The following is a 19,049-nucleotide window of genomic DNA, read 5'->3' as shown; positions in this document are numbered from 1 at the left end:
ATATCAGAAGAGAAAAGATAAACCAGCAGATAGTTAACTCTAGTTAGGGCAGAATAATAAACGATTTAAAAACAAAAAAAATCTTGATTAAAATGCACATACAGCATAATAATGGATCTTATTAGTAAAATCTTTTATGTATTCATATTTTACATTTATTAGTGATAGGCTGTTTGTGTATGGATGCATGAACTTGCCATGGCACAACTATGGAGGTCAGAGGACAATTTGTGGGGTTTGGGGTTCTGTCCTTCTACTGTGTGGACTCTGGAGATCAAATTCAGGTCACACACCTTAACGGCTAAGCTAGCTCACATCCTCATATTTTTTAAAATAAACATACTGTGATTTTTAATTATGAATTTATGCCTGTCACAAATAACTTTAGTTTCTCCCCTGAGAGGCTCTGCCAGTGCCTGACAAATACAGAGGTGGAAGCTCACAGCCATCCATTGGACTGAGCACAGCATCCCCAATGGATGAACTAGAGAAAGGACCCAAGGAGCTGAAGGGGTTTGCAGTTCCGTAGAAGGAACAACAATATGATCTAACCAGCACCCCCCAGAGCTCCCAGGGACTAAACCACCAACCAAAGAGTACACATGGAGGGACCCATGGCTCCATCTGTATATGTAGCAGAGGATGGCCATGTGGGACATCAATGAGAGGAGAGGCCCTTGGTCTTGTGAAGGCTTGATGCCCCAGTATAGGAGAATGACAGGACAGGGAAGCAGGAGTTGGGTGGGTTAGTGAGCAGGAGAAGAAGGGATGGGGTAGGGGGTTTTCAGAGGGGAAATGAGGAAAGGGGATAAAATTTGAAATGTAAATAAAGAAAATATCTAATAAGTAAATTAAAAAGGAAAAAATAACTTTAGTTTCTAGGACATGAATTGATAATTTGTATTAACAAAGTAATTTTTTTTTATTTTGAAAGGCTAGAAAATAAATAGTCTATATAATTGACTTTCTAGCAAGTCTAGGTATTTAAGTGTTTCTCCACTGGAATGTGACACCCTTGAAGACAGAGGCCATTCATATTTGAACACATTGCAAAAGTTAGTACTATACTTTATAAACAGTGGCTTTTTTATGCCTTTTCTACTGAGCAGTTTGTACTACTGTTTATGCTTAACCATCATCCATTCAGCTCTCAAAGAATAACAGACCTGGCAGTTGGCCTGGAGGCTGATGGGTAATAGGGCTTTCAGTGCTGTACCAAGGTCAACTATGAGATTGTTTAAGTAGAATCTAGGTTATAAATATGGCTTAAAAGCTTGTGATCCCAAAATATTAGGAGATAGAATTCAATATTATGCTCAGCTACACTGCGAGTTTGAGGTAAACTTAGGTGCAAATGACCCTATGTTAAAAACAGCAAGATGGATGTGGCTTGACAGGAGAGTCCAAGAAGAGGGACATCCCCCCCTAAAATAGTGCCCTCTCACCCATCAGGTTCTGTTTCAACTGTGACTATCATTAGCTAGTTATTTCTATAAATACATAAGTGGTTGTAGGTAGTATGGAAAAGTAATGTAAAAAAGTTGTACACTTCTGCTAGTAATTTTAACAGGGAAGTTTAAATGTTCATGATTGTTAAAGATTCTCACTTTAAATGGGACTGCTAACAATATTGTGAGTGATTCAGGACCAGGTGTACAGAATTTCATAGACACTCACATTAAGTCATGACAGCACCACTGTAACTTTGGTTACTATTTTAGTCTTGCTTCAGCAAAGAATCTCAACAGTGAGAAATGGGCCATGAAAAGGAATCTGAATTTGGGCAAGAAGAGTGCAAAAGTTCTCCAGGCACACAGAATCATGACTGAATGTCCTAAGTATACAGGAGAAAGGCAACAGAGGGCCCAGGAGCATAGCAGGTCCCTTCTAACACTTCTCAACCTTTGGGATTAGATACAGGTTCCATCATCTCTCACTGCTGAGATAAAAAGCCCAGTGAAGAATCATTAGGATACATATGTGTTTCAACATAGTCTAGTTCCTCATACCAGCCTGCAGCAAATAGTCAGCAGGACCTGATATAAATGGAGGCTGAGGGTAACCAACAAAAGATCTCAGTCTAAGCACCTACCACCTGAATGCCTACAACCTGTGTCCATAGAACACAAAAGAGGCACCATACTCACCTCAGGTACAACCCTCAATAAACGTACCTGTCTCAGCATGGATTTGAAAACCATGTATCGGAGTCGCTTGGTGAGGATCTCTCCAGCTTTGCCAAATGTGAAGCCCTGAGAAGAACAAGAGCAAATCACACAGAAGACTGGGCAGGGACCAAAACACCAATTACTCAGTGTGAATCAAGGCCTGTGAGAGTCCTGAGCAGGAGGGGACTCACAGTCTGAGCTCCTGCCCTCGCTGAGCTCTCTGCCTGGTTCTCAGATGACCAGTTGGGCATTCTACAGTTTCCAGTTTACACAGAGGAAATGCATGGATCCTTCATGTGGGTGTGCAGTCATGGCTGACTCAGACTTGGCACCAAAGCTAGACTGTGACTGAACTGTTTTCACTCCCTCTGCTTCACCATCCCAATTGTCAAAGCAGGAGTAACCAGCTACAGACTGCCTCCCCTTCAATGTCCTCCAAATTCTCATGGAGCACCTGTACATTTTCAAATACCTGTGGCACTCTTACAGGAAGATAGTGTCTCATTTATTGTACCAAGGTCAAGTTCCACAATGAATCTTTTAATTATTTAGTGAAGAAAAACCCTTTTCTTTTGTTGTGTTTTGTTTTCTATTCCTAGCATGTTAAGATGTGACCTGTTGTGGAGTTTCATTTATTTGTTTGTTTGCTTGCTCTTGTTTTGGAATATAGGAAGATTTTTCTCTGACTACTCCAATTGACCAACAGAAAGTATACCCAAACTGATATTCAGGGCTTACCATAAAGCCTGTACTTTAGTTCCTGCCTTCCATTTCTATACTACACAGAGCAATCTGTTCAATGTTATTACATCACTGTTTCCATTTATGACATGGTTGGTTGGGACAGAGAGGATGAGGATAGAGTCAGAGGATTAAAAATAATCCAGCTTTCATTGGCCATGGTTAAGGAGGAATGATTTCATGAGAAAGACCAATACATATTTTAATAAATCTACTTGAGTTAATGAAGTAAAAACAAATCATTTACCTGAAGAAAAAATGTAATGAAAGAAATGATCCCAAGGATCAGAAACAACAAGGAAAACAAGTTGCTGTTCTGCCGCTGGGTTTCAGGGGGGCCACCATTTGTAAAAACCTTTGGAAAAAAATATTTGAAGGGTTGTTAGTTCAAACACTGAAAAAGCATTCCAAATCTTCCCTGTATCACTCATTACAGTTTAGTGATTGGAAGAGCCTTTCTATGCTAGAATAGAGTCGGTTTCTGGAATAAAGGCAGGTCTCAATGCATCTACATTCTGCCTTTGTTGGGGGAGGTATTTCTGTCATTCACAAATTCATCTAAATACTCTCCTTTGGCTTTCTTGGTAACAGGGTGTATCATAAGTCATTTCTTTGTATATATCTGTCAGAGGTGAGCACATGTGTATGGAGGTCAGAGGTCAAGCTAGTGTGTGGTTGCTTAGAATTCTACTGTTTTAGATTTACTTATTTTATTTTTATGTGTATAAAGTTTTGCCTGCATGTATGTATGTGTACCGTGTGTGTGCCTGGTTCCCATGGAAGGCAGAAGAGGGTTCAGATCCCTTGGAACTCGAGTTACAGGTGATTGTGTGTGAACCACCAGGTGGGCCCTTGGAACTGTGGGTCCCTTGGAAGAGTGGAAATTGCTCCTAACCACTGAGCTGATTTCTGGCCCATCCACCTTGTATTGTAAGATGCCATTTTTCACCAGACCAGGACTAGCCAATTAGGCTAGAATGACTGGCCAGTGAGCCTGGGATCTTCTTCTCTCTGTCTCCCCAGCGCTGGGATTACAAATGTACATCACCACCCCTGGCTTTTTTACATTGGTGCTGGGGATCAAACAGGTCTGCGTGTATAGCAAGCATTGTACAAAGCCATCTCTACAGCCCCAACTCAACTATGTGACCATTTTAAAGTACTTCAAAAGAGAATATATTTATGCATCTTTGCTGATGAGAAGAGGCGTCATTCATTTAACCTTTCAGAAAGGTACCTTTGCCAGTATATCCTGTAGGAGTTATAGTCAGAAAGTCAGGTGGCAGTGAAAGCCAACTGATACCTCACATAGAAACCTTTCCAGAAATGATAGAAGTGCTAAAAAAAAAAAAAAGATGTTTGGAACTGGAAAAACTTTCAGCATAATCACTCAAGAGGGAAAGAAAACCACACCTCTCTCCTTCTATAGGCTAAATCTGTTTTTCAAGAGAGACACATTCCTAAACCAACCCAGAAAACTTTATGTTTCATAAAAAAAGGAAAAAGTTTTCAGAAGACATTGGCTCAATTCTTCTTGATTAGTGATTTCAACATTGCATTGTATCCTAAGCGAGACTGAATGGACAGTCACATGTGCAGGTCCTTCTATCTGGAGGTGGCTATTATATTACTTTCACAGAGAGAAAGGAAAGCAGAGAACTATATTACCCTACTCGGGAAAGCCAGGAAGGATGAGCCAAGGACAGAACCCAAGCCCTCAGACCCAGAGCCCAGTATCTGCAACAACGCAGAAGGGTGCCTGCCTACCTACTGTCTTAGCACTCTACTATGCTAGCCACCAATCACCTGATGTATCTCTGCAGAAAAAAATGAGGAAAACCTAAGTGCCATTGTTGGTTTCTTAAAAAAAAAAAAAGGAAAAGAAAAAAAAAGGCAAAAGCCATTTCTAACTTAATCACCTCTACATGGCCAGGAAACCAGGAAAGCTTGAAAATATCTGTTCTCTTACACTTTACATAACATGTTTGCTGGCCCATGTTCTACAATGTATTCCATAGGATCAGATGTTTGCCTTCTTTGTGATATTTTCATAACATATACAAATTCCTTACACAAATTGGACACAGAAAAATTCTTGAATGACATATTCAACATGAGGCATATAGGCCTAACAAGGCATATAGGCATATAAGTAGACTAGAGGACATGTGGCTTTGGTTGTACAATGGGTAGTGTTCGGTTTATGCTTCTTATGGTGATCAATTTCTTTCTGCAAAAGATTGTTAGCAGTAAGGCAAATATGTCTTCAGTATGATGATGTCTCATGGTTTACATTTGTCACTCAAACAAGAACATGACTGCTTAGACAGTAGATTCAGAATGTTTGCCTCCATCTTCAGGGAGCTTATTATAGTTTGCATATGAAATCTCCCCCACAAAAGGCTCATGTGGGGAATTTTATTCCTCAGCTGGTGGATCTAGTCCTTGACCAGTGCCCAGGCCTCATCAATGGATGGATTCACTCTATGTGCATCATAGATGTAGCCTTTTTAGAGAAAATAGGTCACATCACAGTGAGGGAAGGCGTCTTAAAAGGCTGTGCTTTATTTCTTGTTCATTCCTATTTTTCTTTTGTTCCCTGGATGCCATGAGAAGGGCTGCTTCTGCCACATGCTCCTACACCCATAATGCCGTACCTCAGGCTTGCAACAATGGATCCAGCTCATGTTAGACTGAAACCTAGAAAACTATAGCCAAATTTCTGCCTGGGATACAATGCAAGTTCAAGACCAACCTGGGTAACTTAGCAAGACCTTTTCATCAAATAAAAATAATAAAGGGTAAGGGGTATGCTCACCATGTCTAGAACATGTGAGAACATGGGTTCAGTCCTATAACATGAAGAGAGTCAAAAACCCTTCAAGTGTCTGTGACAGTTATAGAAAGCTAACCAGTACTGAGTTGCTTCCTTCTGTTTGAGTCTTAGGAAGTGAGGGGAGTGTGTAGGTCTGCTCACAAACTGGCCAGTGTGTATGCAACACAACAGATCACTGTCAACCTAGTCAAGCAAACATAAAAGAGTCCCTGTGCAGGTCAATTATGTAACAGTTCATAACTTTGGCTCAGAGCTCAGTGTTGGCCAGTATGAAAGACTGAGTTTCCCAGTTCTATTGATTATGTCAGTGAGTGTGTGCCCAGGGCTCTAGGATAAAAACCATTAGGGAACTAGATAGAAACTTACTCAAAAGATATTTACAATATTGTCCTCCTTATAAACCAAACTTCAATGTTATATTCCAGCAATGTTATATTTCATGCAAAGGGAAATAGTTCTCTCTCTCTCTCTCTCTCTCTCTCTCTCTCTCTCTCTCTCCCTCTCTCTCTCTTCCTCCCCCCACACACATACACACACAAACTTAAGCTAGTTCATTCATTTTCTAGTCAAGACTCACAAGTAAATGTAAAAATGGATGTCATCACTTACCCCTACAACTTTTGAAAATATTACGGAGAATGCTGGCTGTAAGCCTCCATTTATTATGGCACAGAATATACCAACCACAAAATAAGGCCATTCAGTTGAATTCAACTTCAGGATCCGCCAAAAGGAAGCTGGAGGTACATCTTCATCCTAGAAAACATATACATTACAACAGGAGAGGTTTCTTTTGTTTTGTTTTAATCATTGATTTTACTGTGCAGAGTTCTTTCACAGGCACAAAGTTTTCTTGTGCTGTTGAGACAGGTTCTCATTTATTTCAGGCTGGCTTCAAACAAATTGTGTCTTGAATATCTAATATATCTGCTTTCACCATCCAAGTGGTGGGCTTAGAAGAGGGGTACAAATTTTTAAATTAAATATTTGTCCTATTTTTATTTCTTATTAGTTGATAGATTGCTGGATTCAAATATGATAATGATACATACCTCTTTAGTTTTTTTTTAAATCTGATAATTCCACAAATATTTAATTCTTACCATTAATTTTTGCCATGTTAATTCTTCAACAGATGACAAGAATATTGACCAATAAGGATAATCAGAATAGAAATATTAACACTTAAAGACCTACTATAGCATCTTCATATTCTAAGTTCTATTTCTACATATCTTTGTATTAATTCTTATTCTTAAACCTAAACTGACTATAGAACGTTGTCATTTTGGTTTCTGGAACACTCTGGAGAACAGGAAAAAAAGGATTATAGAAAATACAACAGAGTTCCCACGTCTTCTTCAGCCTAGCCACACTCAGGTAGGAGAGGCTCACAGGAGGATAGAAAACATAGTATCACATCTTTGTCCATACCAGGGCCTCTTTGGTACTAAGCTTCCTGTCTTGGTCATGTGGTCCACAGATGCTTTTGCGAGTTGATCTTCTTCTTATTAGACTGGATCCTGAATCTTTTGAAGACATGTCTAAATTATCAATTTCATCCTTAGATTTACAAGCTTCATTTCCTAATTCAATTTCATTTCCTGCTGTCTAAAATAAATAAGAAATAAAAATAGTTTAAGATCAAATAATGGAAATTAATCATTGAAAATGAAAAGAAAAATATTGAATTACTTAAATCAAAGAAAGGGGTGAAATTAAAATTATTCCATCTTGTGTCACATGTTGGGAGGAAAAAAATATTAAGCATTCTTTGTGAAACGATGAAATAAAACAATACCCCTTCTGTTTATCTTCTCTAGAAATCTCTTTCTGAGGAGTATGTGGCTCAACCAACTTTGCTTTTGAATCACTGTGTGAATAGCAAACAAGTGATTGATATGTTTTAGATTTTAATGAAATGTGATTATTTTATTTGTTTTTTGTACTAAGCTTTCAGAATTTGTTGTATATTTTCATCATTCAATGTTCACTATTATGCATAGCTCATAACTATTATGATGAATAATAGAAAATTTAAGGTCGCTTAAATTTTTCCATTTTTCCTCAATTACCCTTCTTTGGTTCTTTTCTTTTAAAAGAAGGAAAGAAGGAAGGAAGGAAGGAAGGAAGGAAGGGAGGGAGGGAGGGAGGGAGGGAGGAAGGAAGGAAGGAAGAAAGGAAGGAAGGAAGGAAAAGAGAAGGGAAGAGAAGGGAAGGAAAAGAGAAGGGAAGAGAAGGGAAGGGAAGGGAAGGGAAGGGAAGGGAAGGGAAGGGAAGGGAAGGGAAGGGAAGGGAAGGGAAGGGAAGGGAAGAGAAGAGAAGAGAAGAGAAGAGAAGAGAAGAGAAGAGAAGAGAAGAGAAGAGATCTAAAGCACTGGTCCTGAATAGTGTTATATGAAAATAGTATGTGCTCTGTCCAGAAAGGAAGCTGAAACATAATCATAATTCCCTTCATGCTTTAGGACTATTAGAACAAGAGGTTCTAACAAGGCTATGATTGCACCTCGAAGTGGTAGGGAGAGATTTAGACAGAATGAATACAATTCATGGATAGTTAAATAAATATCACTGGCCCTAAAGAGAAGCTTCCCTTTAAAGCATAAAGAGGAGCTTAATTATAAATAAAAATGAGAGAGGAGACAGTGAGAGCTGTCACTGGGATCCAAAAGCCATGAGAGGGATGGTAGGGAGGAGCCTCTTCAGAGGGCAGCCTTCAAAGCACCTCTGCAGCAGTCCTCTGATGAGTCTCGTACCAATCCAAAACACAAAGAAAAGGGTTGAATTTTCATAACCTTTTAGAAGTGGCAAGAAGTTTTATATCACATGATTTAGTTCAGCACAGTGTATGTGTTAAATAGCATGGGGCAGGGGGGAACCATGTACCATGAATTGAGAATCATCAAGTCACGGTACAGAGCTTCTTAATTTTCTGTCCTAGAGAAAGAGGGCAGTATGGCATGAGTCAAGCTATGGGACCAGATCTGAAGGTGCAGGCTCGTGGAAAAACAAACAAACAAACAAAAAAACAAAACAAAAAACCCTAAGGACTCTTCTACATTTCAAGATTATCCAATCAGGTAATACTTATCTATAGATTACATCTTATCATCAAGATAAATTAGGACATTGCTAGAGTTCCACTGCACCTGTGTCATGACAAGTTTGAAGTAAATGCCCTTTTCTCTCATGAGCTCATCATGATTTCCTTGCTCCACAATGACACCACCATCAAAACCAGCAATGACGTCAGCATTACGAACGGTAGACAAGCGATGAGCTATCACAATGGTGGTCCGGCCTTCTCTAGCCTGGAGAGAGAGAAACCTGGCTTTTGAAACATGGATAATTATAGCAAAACCTCAGTCAATTTATTTTTGATGAATAAAACTGCTTTGAATACTGTGTAAACCATCAATGAAGATATTATCTGGCTTTAATAAAGGCATAATGAATTCATAATAATAGAAAATAGTTTTATTGCAATCAATACAAGAACAAGCATGTTTATGTATTAATAAAATCTATGCCTCTAAGGATTTTACTTTACACCCTATAGTAAGCCTAAAGTTCTAGAAATAATCCAGTGTATCAAAAATCCTAGAGCTGAGGCATTAACCAGATAAAACAAATCTATACAAGGCATTGTACTGGCATGCATCACCTAGAGATCTGCTAAGAATTGCAAGATTAACCTCCTGGGTAATCAAGACACAAACATGAAAGAGCAGAGCTTAGACTTCAGTGTTCTACTAGTGTGAATGAAATCCAGGACTTCATTCAGTCTTTGAATCTGTGTAAGGTTGAATTCATTAATATGTAAAGCAGAGACACAGTAGCCACTTCTTAGAATAGCTGTGATGACTAAATAACAAAGGGCTTAGGACTAACTTTAAAGAAATGCCCAACAAATGTTCAATAAATGACTTCTAGTTACAAGAATTATAGACAAAATTGAAGAGTTTTATAAATATTTTCACATGTCCAGTCTCATCTTTAACTTCATATGGAATAAAGGCAGACAACTAGACTTGTTGAGATTTCTTTAACCTTTATAACTTGCCTAATGCTTATTATTTCTCCCACTCTGTAGTTCTACAGTAATAAGCAATAAAACTACACACACACACACACACACATACATATACTCACACATATACACACACATACATATGAACACAAATACACACACATACACACAAACACACACATGCACATACACACACACCACACACATACACATGAACAGGCTGTAGATATCAGGGTTAACAAACAGAAGTGGAGAAACAAAAGTGAGGGACCCGCCGAACTTAAGAAATTAGTCTGAACAGGTGAGAGGGTGCGCCAGAGAACCTGACAGCTTCTGGAACAGGCGGAAGCACAGAGGCGCTGAGGCAGCACCCTGTGTGGGCCGGGGACAGCCGGCCACCTTCCGGACCAGAGGACAGGTGCCTGCCCGGCTGGGGAGGCGACCTAAGCCACAGCAGCAGCGGTCGCCATCTTGGTCCGAGACCCGCCGAACTTAGGAAATTAGTCTGAACAGGTGAGAGGGTGCGCCAGAGAACCTGACAGCTTCTGGAACAGGCGGAAGCACAGAGGCACTGAGGCAGCACCCTTTGTGGGCCGGGGACAGCCAGCCACCGTCTGGACCGGAGGACAGGTGCCCGCCCGGCTGGGGAGGCGGCCTAAGCCACAGCAGCAGCGGTCGCCATCTTGGTCCGGGACCCGCCGAACTTAGGAAATTAGTCTGAACAGGTGAGAGGGTGCGCCAGAGAACCTGACAGCCTCTGGAACAGGCAGAAGCACAGAGGGGCTGAGGCAGCACCCTGTGTGGGCCGGGGACAGCCGGCCACCTTCTGGACCGGAGGACAGGTGCCCGCCCGGCTGGGGAGGCGACCTTAAGCCACAGCAGCAGCGGTCGCCATCTTGGTCCGGGACCTGCCGAACTTAGGAAATTAGTCTGAACAGGTGAGAGGGTGCGCCAGAGAACCTGACAGCTTCTGGACCAGGCGGAAGCACAGAGGCGCTGAGGCAGCACCCTTTGTGGGCCGGGGACAGCCGGCCACCGTCCGGACCGGAGGACAGGTGCCCGCCCGGCTGGGGAGGCGGCCTAAGCCACAGCAGCAGCGGTCGCCATCTTGGTCCGAGACCCGCCGAACTTAGGAAATTAGTCTGAACAGGTGAGAGGGTGCGCCAGAGAACCTGACAGCTTCTGGAACAGGCGGAAGCACAGAGGCACTGAGGCAGCACCCTTTGTGGGCCGGGGACAGCCAGCCACCGTCTGGACCGGAGGACAGGTGCCCGCCCGGCTGGGGAGGCGGCCTAAGCCACAGCAGCAGCGGTCGCCATCTTGGTCCGGGACCCGCCGAACTTAGGAAATTAGTCTGAACAGGTGAGAGGGTGCGCCAGAGAACCTGACAGCCTCTGGAACAGGCAGAAGCACAGAGGGGCTGAGGCAGCACCCTGTGTGGGCCGGGGACAGCCGGCCACCTTCCGGACCAGAGGACAGGTGCCCGCCCGGCTGGGGAGGCGGCCTAAGCCACAGCAGCAGCGGTCGCCATCTTGGTCCGGGACCTGCCGAACTTAGGAAATTAGTCTGAACAGGTGAGAGGGTGCGCCAGAGAACCTGACAGCTTCTGGAACAGGCAGAAGCACAGAGGCGCTGAGGCAGCACCCTGTGTGGGCCGGGGACAGCCGGCCACCTTCCGGACCAGAGGACAGGTGCCCGCCCGGCTGGGGAGGCAACCTAAGCCACAGCAGCAGCGGTCGCCATCTTGGTCCCGGGACTCCAAGGAACTTAGGAATTTAGTCTGCTTAGGTGAGAGTCTGTACCACCTGGGAACTGCCAAAGCAACACAGTGTCTGAGAAAGGTCCTGTTTTGGGCCTTCTTCTTCGGCCAGGAGGAGGTCCAAATACAAGATATCTGCGCACCTTCCCTGTAAGAGAGCTTGCCAGCAGAGAGTGCTCTGAGCACTGAAACTCAGAGGAGAGAATCTGTCTCCCAGGTCTGCTGATAGACGGTAACAGAATCACCAGAAGAACAATCTCTAAACAGAGTCAACTATAACTACTAACTCCAGAGATTACCAGATGGCGAAAGGTAAACGGAGGAATCTTACTAACAGGAACCAAGACCACTCACCATCACCAGAACCCAGCACACCCACCTCGCCCAGTCCAGGGAACCCCAACACACCTGAGAACCTAGACCTAGATTTAAAAGCATATCTCATGATGATGGTAGAGGACATCAAGAAGGACTTTAATAAATCACTTAAAGAAATACAGGAGAACACTGCTAAAGAGTTACAAGTCCTTAAAGAAAAACAGGAAAACACAATCAAACAGGTAGAAGTCCTTACAGAAAAAGAGGAAAAAACATACAAACAGGTGATGGAAATGAACAAAACCATACTAGACCTAAAAAGGGAAGTAGACACAATAAAGAAAACTCAAAGCGAGGCAACACTAGAGATAGAAACCCTAGGAAAGAAATCTGGAACCATAGATTTGAGCATCAGCAACAGAATACAAGAGATGGAAGAGAGAATCTCAGGTGCAGAAGATTCCATAGAGAACATCGGCACAACAATCAAAGAAAATGGAAAATGCAAAAAGATCCTAACTCAAAATATCCAGGAAATCCAGGACACAATAAGAAGACCAAACGTACGGATAATAGGAGTGGATGAGAATGAAGATTTTCAACTCAAAGGTCCAGCAAACATCTTCAACAAAATTATTGAAGAAAACTTCCCAAATCTAAAGAATGAGATGCATATGAACATACAAGAAGCCTACAGAACTCCAAATAGACTGGACCAGAAAAGAAATTCCTCCTGACACATAATAATCAGAACATCAAATGCACTAAATAAAGATAGAATACTAAAAGCAGTAAGGGAAAAAGGTCAAGTAACATATAAAGGCAAGCCTATCAGAATTACACCAGATTTTTCACCAGAGACTATGAAAGCCAGAAGAGCCTGGACAGATGTTATACAGACACTAAGAGAACACAAACTGCAGCCCAGGCTACTATACCCAGCCAAACTCTCAATTATCATAGAGGGAGAAACCAAAGTATTCCACGACAAAACCAAATTCACGCATTATCTCTCCACGAATCCAGCCCTTCAAAGGATAATAACAGAAAAAAACCAATACAAGAACGGGAACAACGCCCTAGAAAAAACAAGAAGGTAATCCCTCAACAAACCTAAAAGAAGACAGCCACAAGAACAGAATGCCACCTTTAACAACTAAAATAACAGGAAGCAACAATTACTTTTCCTTAATATCTCTTAACATCAATGGTCTCAACTCGCCAATAAAAAGACATAGACTAACAAACTGGCTACACAAACAAGACCCAACATTTTGCTGCTTACAGGAAACTCATCTCAGAGAAAAAGATAGACACTACCTCAGAATGAAAGGCTGGAAAACAATTTTCCAAGCAAATGGTATGAAGAAACAAGCAGGAGTAGCCATCCTAATATCTGATAAGATTGACTTCCAACCCAAAGTCATCAAAAAAGACAAGGAGGGACACTTCATTCTCATCAAAGGTAAAATCCTCCAAGAGGAACTCTCAATTCTGAATATCTATGCTCCAAATACAAGAGCAGCCACATTCACTAAAGAAACTTTAGTAAAGCTCAAAGCACACGTTGCGCCTCACACAATAATAGTGGGAGACTTCAACACACCACTTTCACCAATGGACAGATCATGGAAACAGAAACTAAACAGGGACACACTGAAACTAACAGAAGTGATGAAACAAATGGATCTGACAGATATCTACAGAACATTTTTCCCTAAAACAAAAGGATATACCTTCTTCTCAGCACCTCATGGTACCTTCTCCAAAATTGACCACATAATAGGTCACAAATCAGGCCTCAACAGATTCAAAAATATTGAAATTGTCCCATGTATCCTATCAGATCACCATGCACTAAGGCTGATCTTCAATAACAAAATAAATAACAGAAAGCCAACATTCACATGGAAACTGAACAACACTCTTCTCAATGATACCTTGGTCAAGGAAGGAATAAAGAAAGAAATTAAAGACTTTTTAGAGTTTAATGAAAATGAAGCCACAACGTACCCAAACCTTTGGGACACAATGAAAGCATTTCTAAGAAGGAAACTCATAGCTATGAGTGCCTTCAAGAAAAAACGGGAGAGAGCACATACTAGCAGCTTGACAACACATCTAAAAGCTCTAGAAAAAAAGGAAGCAAATTCACCCAAGAGGAGTAGACGGCAGGAAATAATCAAACTCAGGGGTGAAATCAACCAAGTGGAAACAAGAAGAACTATTCAAAGAATTAACCAAACGAGGAGTTGGTTCTTTGAGAAAATCAACAAGATAGATAAACCCTTAGCTAGACTCACTAAAGGGCACAGGGACAAAATCCTAATTAACAAAATCAGAAATGAAAAGGGAGACATAACAACAGATCCTGAAGAAATCCAAAACACCATCAGATCCTTCTACAAAAGGCTATACTCAACAAAACTGGAAAACCTGGACGAAATGGACAAATTTCTGGACAGATACCAGGTACCAAAGTTGAATCAGGATCAAGTTGACCTTCTAAACAGTCCCATATCCCCTAAAGAAATAGAAGCAGTTATTAATAGTCTCCCAGCCAAAAAAAGCCCAGGACCAGACGGGTTTAGTGCAGAGTTCTATCAGACCTTCAAAGAAGATCTAACTCCAGTTCTGCACAAACTTTTTCACAAGATAGAAGTAGAAGGTATTCTACCCAACTCATTTTATGAAGCCACTATTACTCTGATACCTAAACCACAGAAAGATCCAACAAAGATAGAGAACTTCAGACCAATTTCTCTTATGAACATCGATGCAAAAATCCTTAATAAAATTCTTGCTAACCGAATCCAAGAACACATTAAAGCAATCATCCATCCTGACCAAGTAGGTTTTATTCCAGGGATGCAGGGATGGTTTAATATACGAAAATCCATCAATGTAATCCATTATATAAACAAACTCAAAGACAAAAACCACATGATCATCTCGTTAGATGCAGAAAAAGCATTTGACAAGATCCAACACCCATTCATGATAAAAGTTCTGGAAAGATCAGGAATTCAAGGCCAATACCTAAACATGATAAAAGCAATCTACAGCAAACCAGTAGCCAACATCAAAGTAAATGGAGAGAAGCTGGAAGCAATCCCACTAAAATCAGGGACTAGACAAGGCTGCCCACTTTCTCCCTACCTTTTCAACATAGTACTTGAAGTATTAGCCAGAGCAATTCGACAACAAAACGAGATCAAGGGGATACAAATTGGAAAAGAGGAAGTCAAAATATCACTTTTTGCAGATGATATGATAGTATATATAAGTGACCCTAAAAATTCCAACAGAGAACTCCTAAACCTGATAAACAGCTTCGGTGAAGTAGCTGGATATAAAATTAACTCAAACAAGTCAATGGCCTTTCTCTACACAAAGAATAAACAGGCTGAGAAAGAAATTAGGGAAACAACACCCTTCTCAATAGCCACAAATAATATAAAATATCTCGGCGTGACTCTAACGAAGGAAGTGAAAGATCTGTATGATAAAAACTTCAAGTCCCTGAAGAAAGAAATTAAAGAAGATCTCAGAAGATGGAAAGATCTCCCATGCTCATGGATTGGCAGGACCAACATTGTAAAAATGGCTATCTTGCCAAAAGCAATCTACAGATTCAATGCAATCCCCATTAAAATTCCAACTCAATTCTTCAACGAATTAGAAGGAGCAATTTGCAAATTCATCTGGAATAACAAAAAACCAAGGATAGCAAAAACTCTTCTCAAGGATAAAAGAACCTCTGGTGGAATCACCATGCCTGACCTAAAGCTTTACTACAGAGCAATTGTGATAAAAACTGCATGGTACTGGTATAGAGACAGACAAGTGGACCAATGGAATAGAATTGAAGACCCAGAAATGAACCCACACACCTATGGTCACTTGATCTTCGACAAGGGAGCCAAAACCATCCAGTGGAAGAAAGACAGCATTTTCAACAATTGGTGCTGGCACAACTGGTTGTTATCGTGTAGAAGAATGCGAATCGATCCATACTTATCTCCTTGTACTAAGGTCAAATCTAAGTGGATCAAGGAACTTCACATAAAACCAGAGACACTGAAACTTATAGAGGAGAAAGTGGGGAAAAGCCTTGAAGATATGGGCACAGGGGAAAAATTCCTGAACAGAACAGCAATGGCTTGTGCTGTAAGATCGAGAATTGACAAATGGGACCTAATGAAACTCCAAAGTTTCTGCAAGGCAAAAGACACTGTCTATAAGACAAAAAGACCACCAACAGACTGGGAAAGGATCTTTACCTATCCTAAATCAGATAGGGGACTAATATCCAACATATATAAAGAACTCAAGAAGGTGGACCTCAGAAAATCAAATAACCCCCTTAAAAAATGGGGCTCAGAACTGAACAAAGAATTCTCACCTGAGGAATACCGAATGGCAGAGAAGCACCTGAAAAAATGTTCAACATCCTTAATCATCAGGGAAATGCAAATCAAAACAACCCTGAGATTCCACCTCACACCAGTGAGAATGGCTAAGATCAAAAATTCAGGTGACAGCAGATGCTGGCGAGGATGTGGAGAAAGAGGAACACTCCTCCATTGTTGGTGGGATTGCAGGCTTGTACAACCACTCTGGAAATCAGTCTGGCGGTTCCTCAGAAAATTGGACATAGTACTACCGGAGGATCCAGCAATACCTCTCCTGGGCATATATCCAGAAGAAGCCCCAACTGGTAAGAAGGACACATGCTCCACTATGTTCATAGCAGCCTTATTTATAATAGCCAGAAACTGGAAAGAACCCAGATGCCCCTCAACAGAGGAATGGATACAGAAAATGTGGTACATCTACACAATGGAGTACTACTCAGCTATTAAAAAGAATGAATTTATGAAATTCCTAGCCAAATGGATGGACCTGGAGAGCATCATCCTGAGTGAGGTAACACAATCACAAAGGAACTCACACAATATGTACTCACTGATAAGTGGATACTAGCCCAAAACCTAGGATACCCACGATATAAGATACAATTTCCTAAACACATGAAACTCAAGAAAAATGAAGACTGAAGTGTGGACACTATGCCCCTCCTTAGAAGTGGGAACAAAACACCCATGGAAGGAGTTATAGAAACAAAGTTTGGAGCTGAGATGAAAGGATGGACCATGTAGAGACTGCCATATCCAGGGATCCACCCCATAATCAGCATCCAAACGCTGACACCATTGCATATACTAGCAAGATTTTATCGAAAGGACCCAGATGTAGCTGTCTCTTGTGAGACTATGCCGGGGCCTAGCAAACACAGAAGTGGATGCTCACAGTCAGCTATTGGATGGGTCACAGGGCTCCCAATGGAGGAGCTAGAGAAAGTAGCCAAGGAGCTAAAGGGATCTGCAACCCTATAGGTGGAACAACATTATGAACTAACCAGTACCCCTGAGCTCTTGACTCTAGCTGCATATGTATCAAAAGAAGGCCTAGTCGGCCATCACTGGAAAGAGAGGCCCATTGGACACGCAGACTTTGTGTGCCCCGGTACAGGGGAACGCCAGGGCCAAAGGGGGGGAGTGGGTGGGTGGGGGAGTGGGGGTGGGTGGGTAAGGGGGACTTTTGGTATAGCATTGGAAATGTAAATGAGCTAAATACCTAATAAAAAATGGAAAAAAAAATCATGAATAGAATAGGCAAGGGCAGGGATAATCATATAATAAGATGATTCTAAAAAATTTAATAACTATAGTAACCAACAGGAAAACTACATTAAAACCAAAGAGGAACCCATGAATCACTTAAAATTGATCGCTTGTCTAGAATGAAGCTAAGCATGATATTTATTTTAGATTATTATTTATATTTTATAGAATACATCAGACCCACAACCCTGTTACAAATGGCAAAAATTATGTCATCTCATCTGTATTAGAAGTTTGTTAAAAATAACAAACCTTAAAATTAACAACTGTTATTAAATCGTTCATTTTTTCTTGTAAAAAAAAAAAAAAAAAGTGAAAGATCCTATGTGTTAGAAAAATTAGATAGTAGTAACTAGAAAACAGAGAATAATAATGGATTAAATCTTTGGACAGTTTCAAAAAAGTGAAGGAAACATGGTATTTCCACTTAGAATTTATACTATAAAGTATTCTTAAATAGAACCATTTACAACTGGTTCTATCTGTAATTTCCGGTAAACTTATCTGTTACTTTTGCTCTATGTTCTACTGTGGAACAGAAGACACAGGGATGGCATGAGCTCACAGACAAGCTAAGTAATAAAGGAAAACATGGCCACAATCCCATTTGCTTCCATTCTAAGTTCACAGAATGTTTGATACCCTGTCTCCCCTTTGTTAAGCTCGTTGACAGGGTGCTTAAAGGAATACAAACTGCTGCATCATTTGAAGGGATGAGCCAGAGAAAACAAGAGCTCACCTTTGCTATCTCCTGGGTCAGCTCAACTTTAAAGAGCCTTTGCTTAGAAAGTCTACATACTCCTTCCTGGCCTTCACAGAGCTGGCCATTATAATCTGAAGAGCATAGAGCTAGATACTGATCCTAATTATGAGGACGTCCTGACAAGAATCACAGGAAGGTCCAACTCTGGTACCCAAAGGCATTTCATGGGCCTGGAGGTCTCCAGTACCATCACTCTGTGCACCCTCTCCTTGAGAAAAAGGCTTTTCCGTTTCATGCTATTCAAGTGGCATCAAGCAACTTCTAGCTATATTTTCTTTTTGTTGACAATGCTATAAACTTTCAAAGCCAGGTTAAATCGGTTATTTCTCTTTTCAATTCTATAGTCATCAGGTGGTATTGAGTGACTTCTATTTATATTTTCCTTTGGTTGACAATACTATCAACTCTCAAAACCAGATTAATGAGGTTGTGTTTCTCTACATTTTCATGATCAAAATGAAGAGTAATTTTCACTTGAGTCTCCATTTTTCATTTTTAATTAAAAGATATTCACATGCCTCAATGAAAATGTATTTATTGCAATTCAGAAGAAGAAGAGGAAGATGAAGAAGAAATAATGATAATGATAACAACAACAACTCGTGGCTGGAGAGATGGTCTGGTCGTTAAGAGTGCTTTTTGCTCTTGCAGAGAAGTTCAGTTCCCAGCACCCACACTTGGTGGCTCATAACTGACACTGACTCTAGCCAGGAGATCTCACATCCTCTTCTGATATCTGCACACACA

At 41.0% G+C, this 19,049-nt stretch overlaps 1 protein-coding gene across 2 annotated transcripts in view; it reads right to left on the bottom strand.

Moving 5' to 3' along the window:
* Positions 1-19,049, bottom strand: part of Abcb1a (ATP-binding cassette, sub-family B (MDR/TAP), member 1A) — a 181,485-nt gene that overhangs the window by 26,333 nt on the left and 136,103 nt on the right. For both annotated transcript variants that reach the window (NM_011076.3, XM_006503556.4), the window contains 5 exons: positions 8,895-9,056; positions 7,180-7,356; positions 6,355-6,501; positions 3,157-3,264; positions 2,175-2,252 (listed from right to left, as the gene is read on the bottom strand). In NM_011076.3, coding sequence (NP_035206.2) covers positions 2,175-2,252; positions 3,157-3,264; positions 6,355-6,501; positions 7,180-7,356; positions 8,895-9,056 — 672 coding nt within the window. The remainder of the gene's footprint in view (positions 1-2,174; positions 2,253-3,156; positions 3,265-6,354; positions 6,502-7,179; positions 7,357-8,894; positions 9,057-19,049) is intronic.

Source organism: Mus musculus, chromosome 5 (genome assembly GCF_000001635.26).
Source record: "Mus musculus strain C57BL/6J chromosome 5, GRCm38.p6 C57BL/6J".
NCBI lineage: Eukaryota > Metazoa > Chordata > Mammalia > Rodentia > Muridae > Mus > Mus musculus.
The sequence above is the reverse complement of the archived record's forward strand: the minus strand, read 5'-3'. Positions and strand labels throughout refer to the sequence as shown.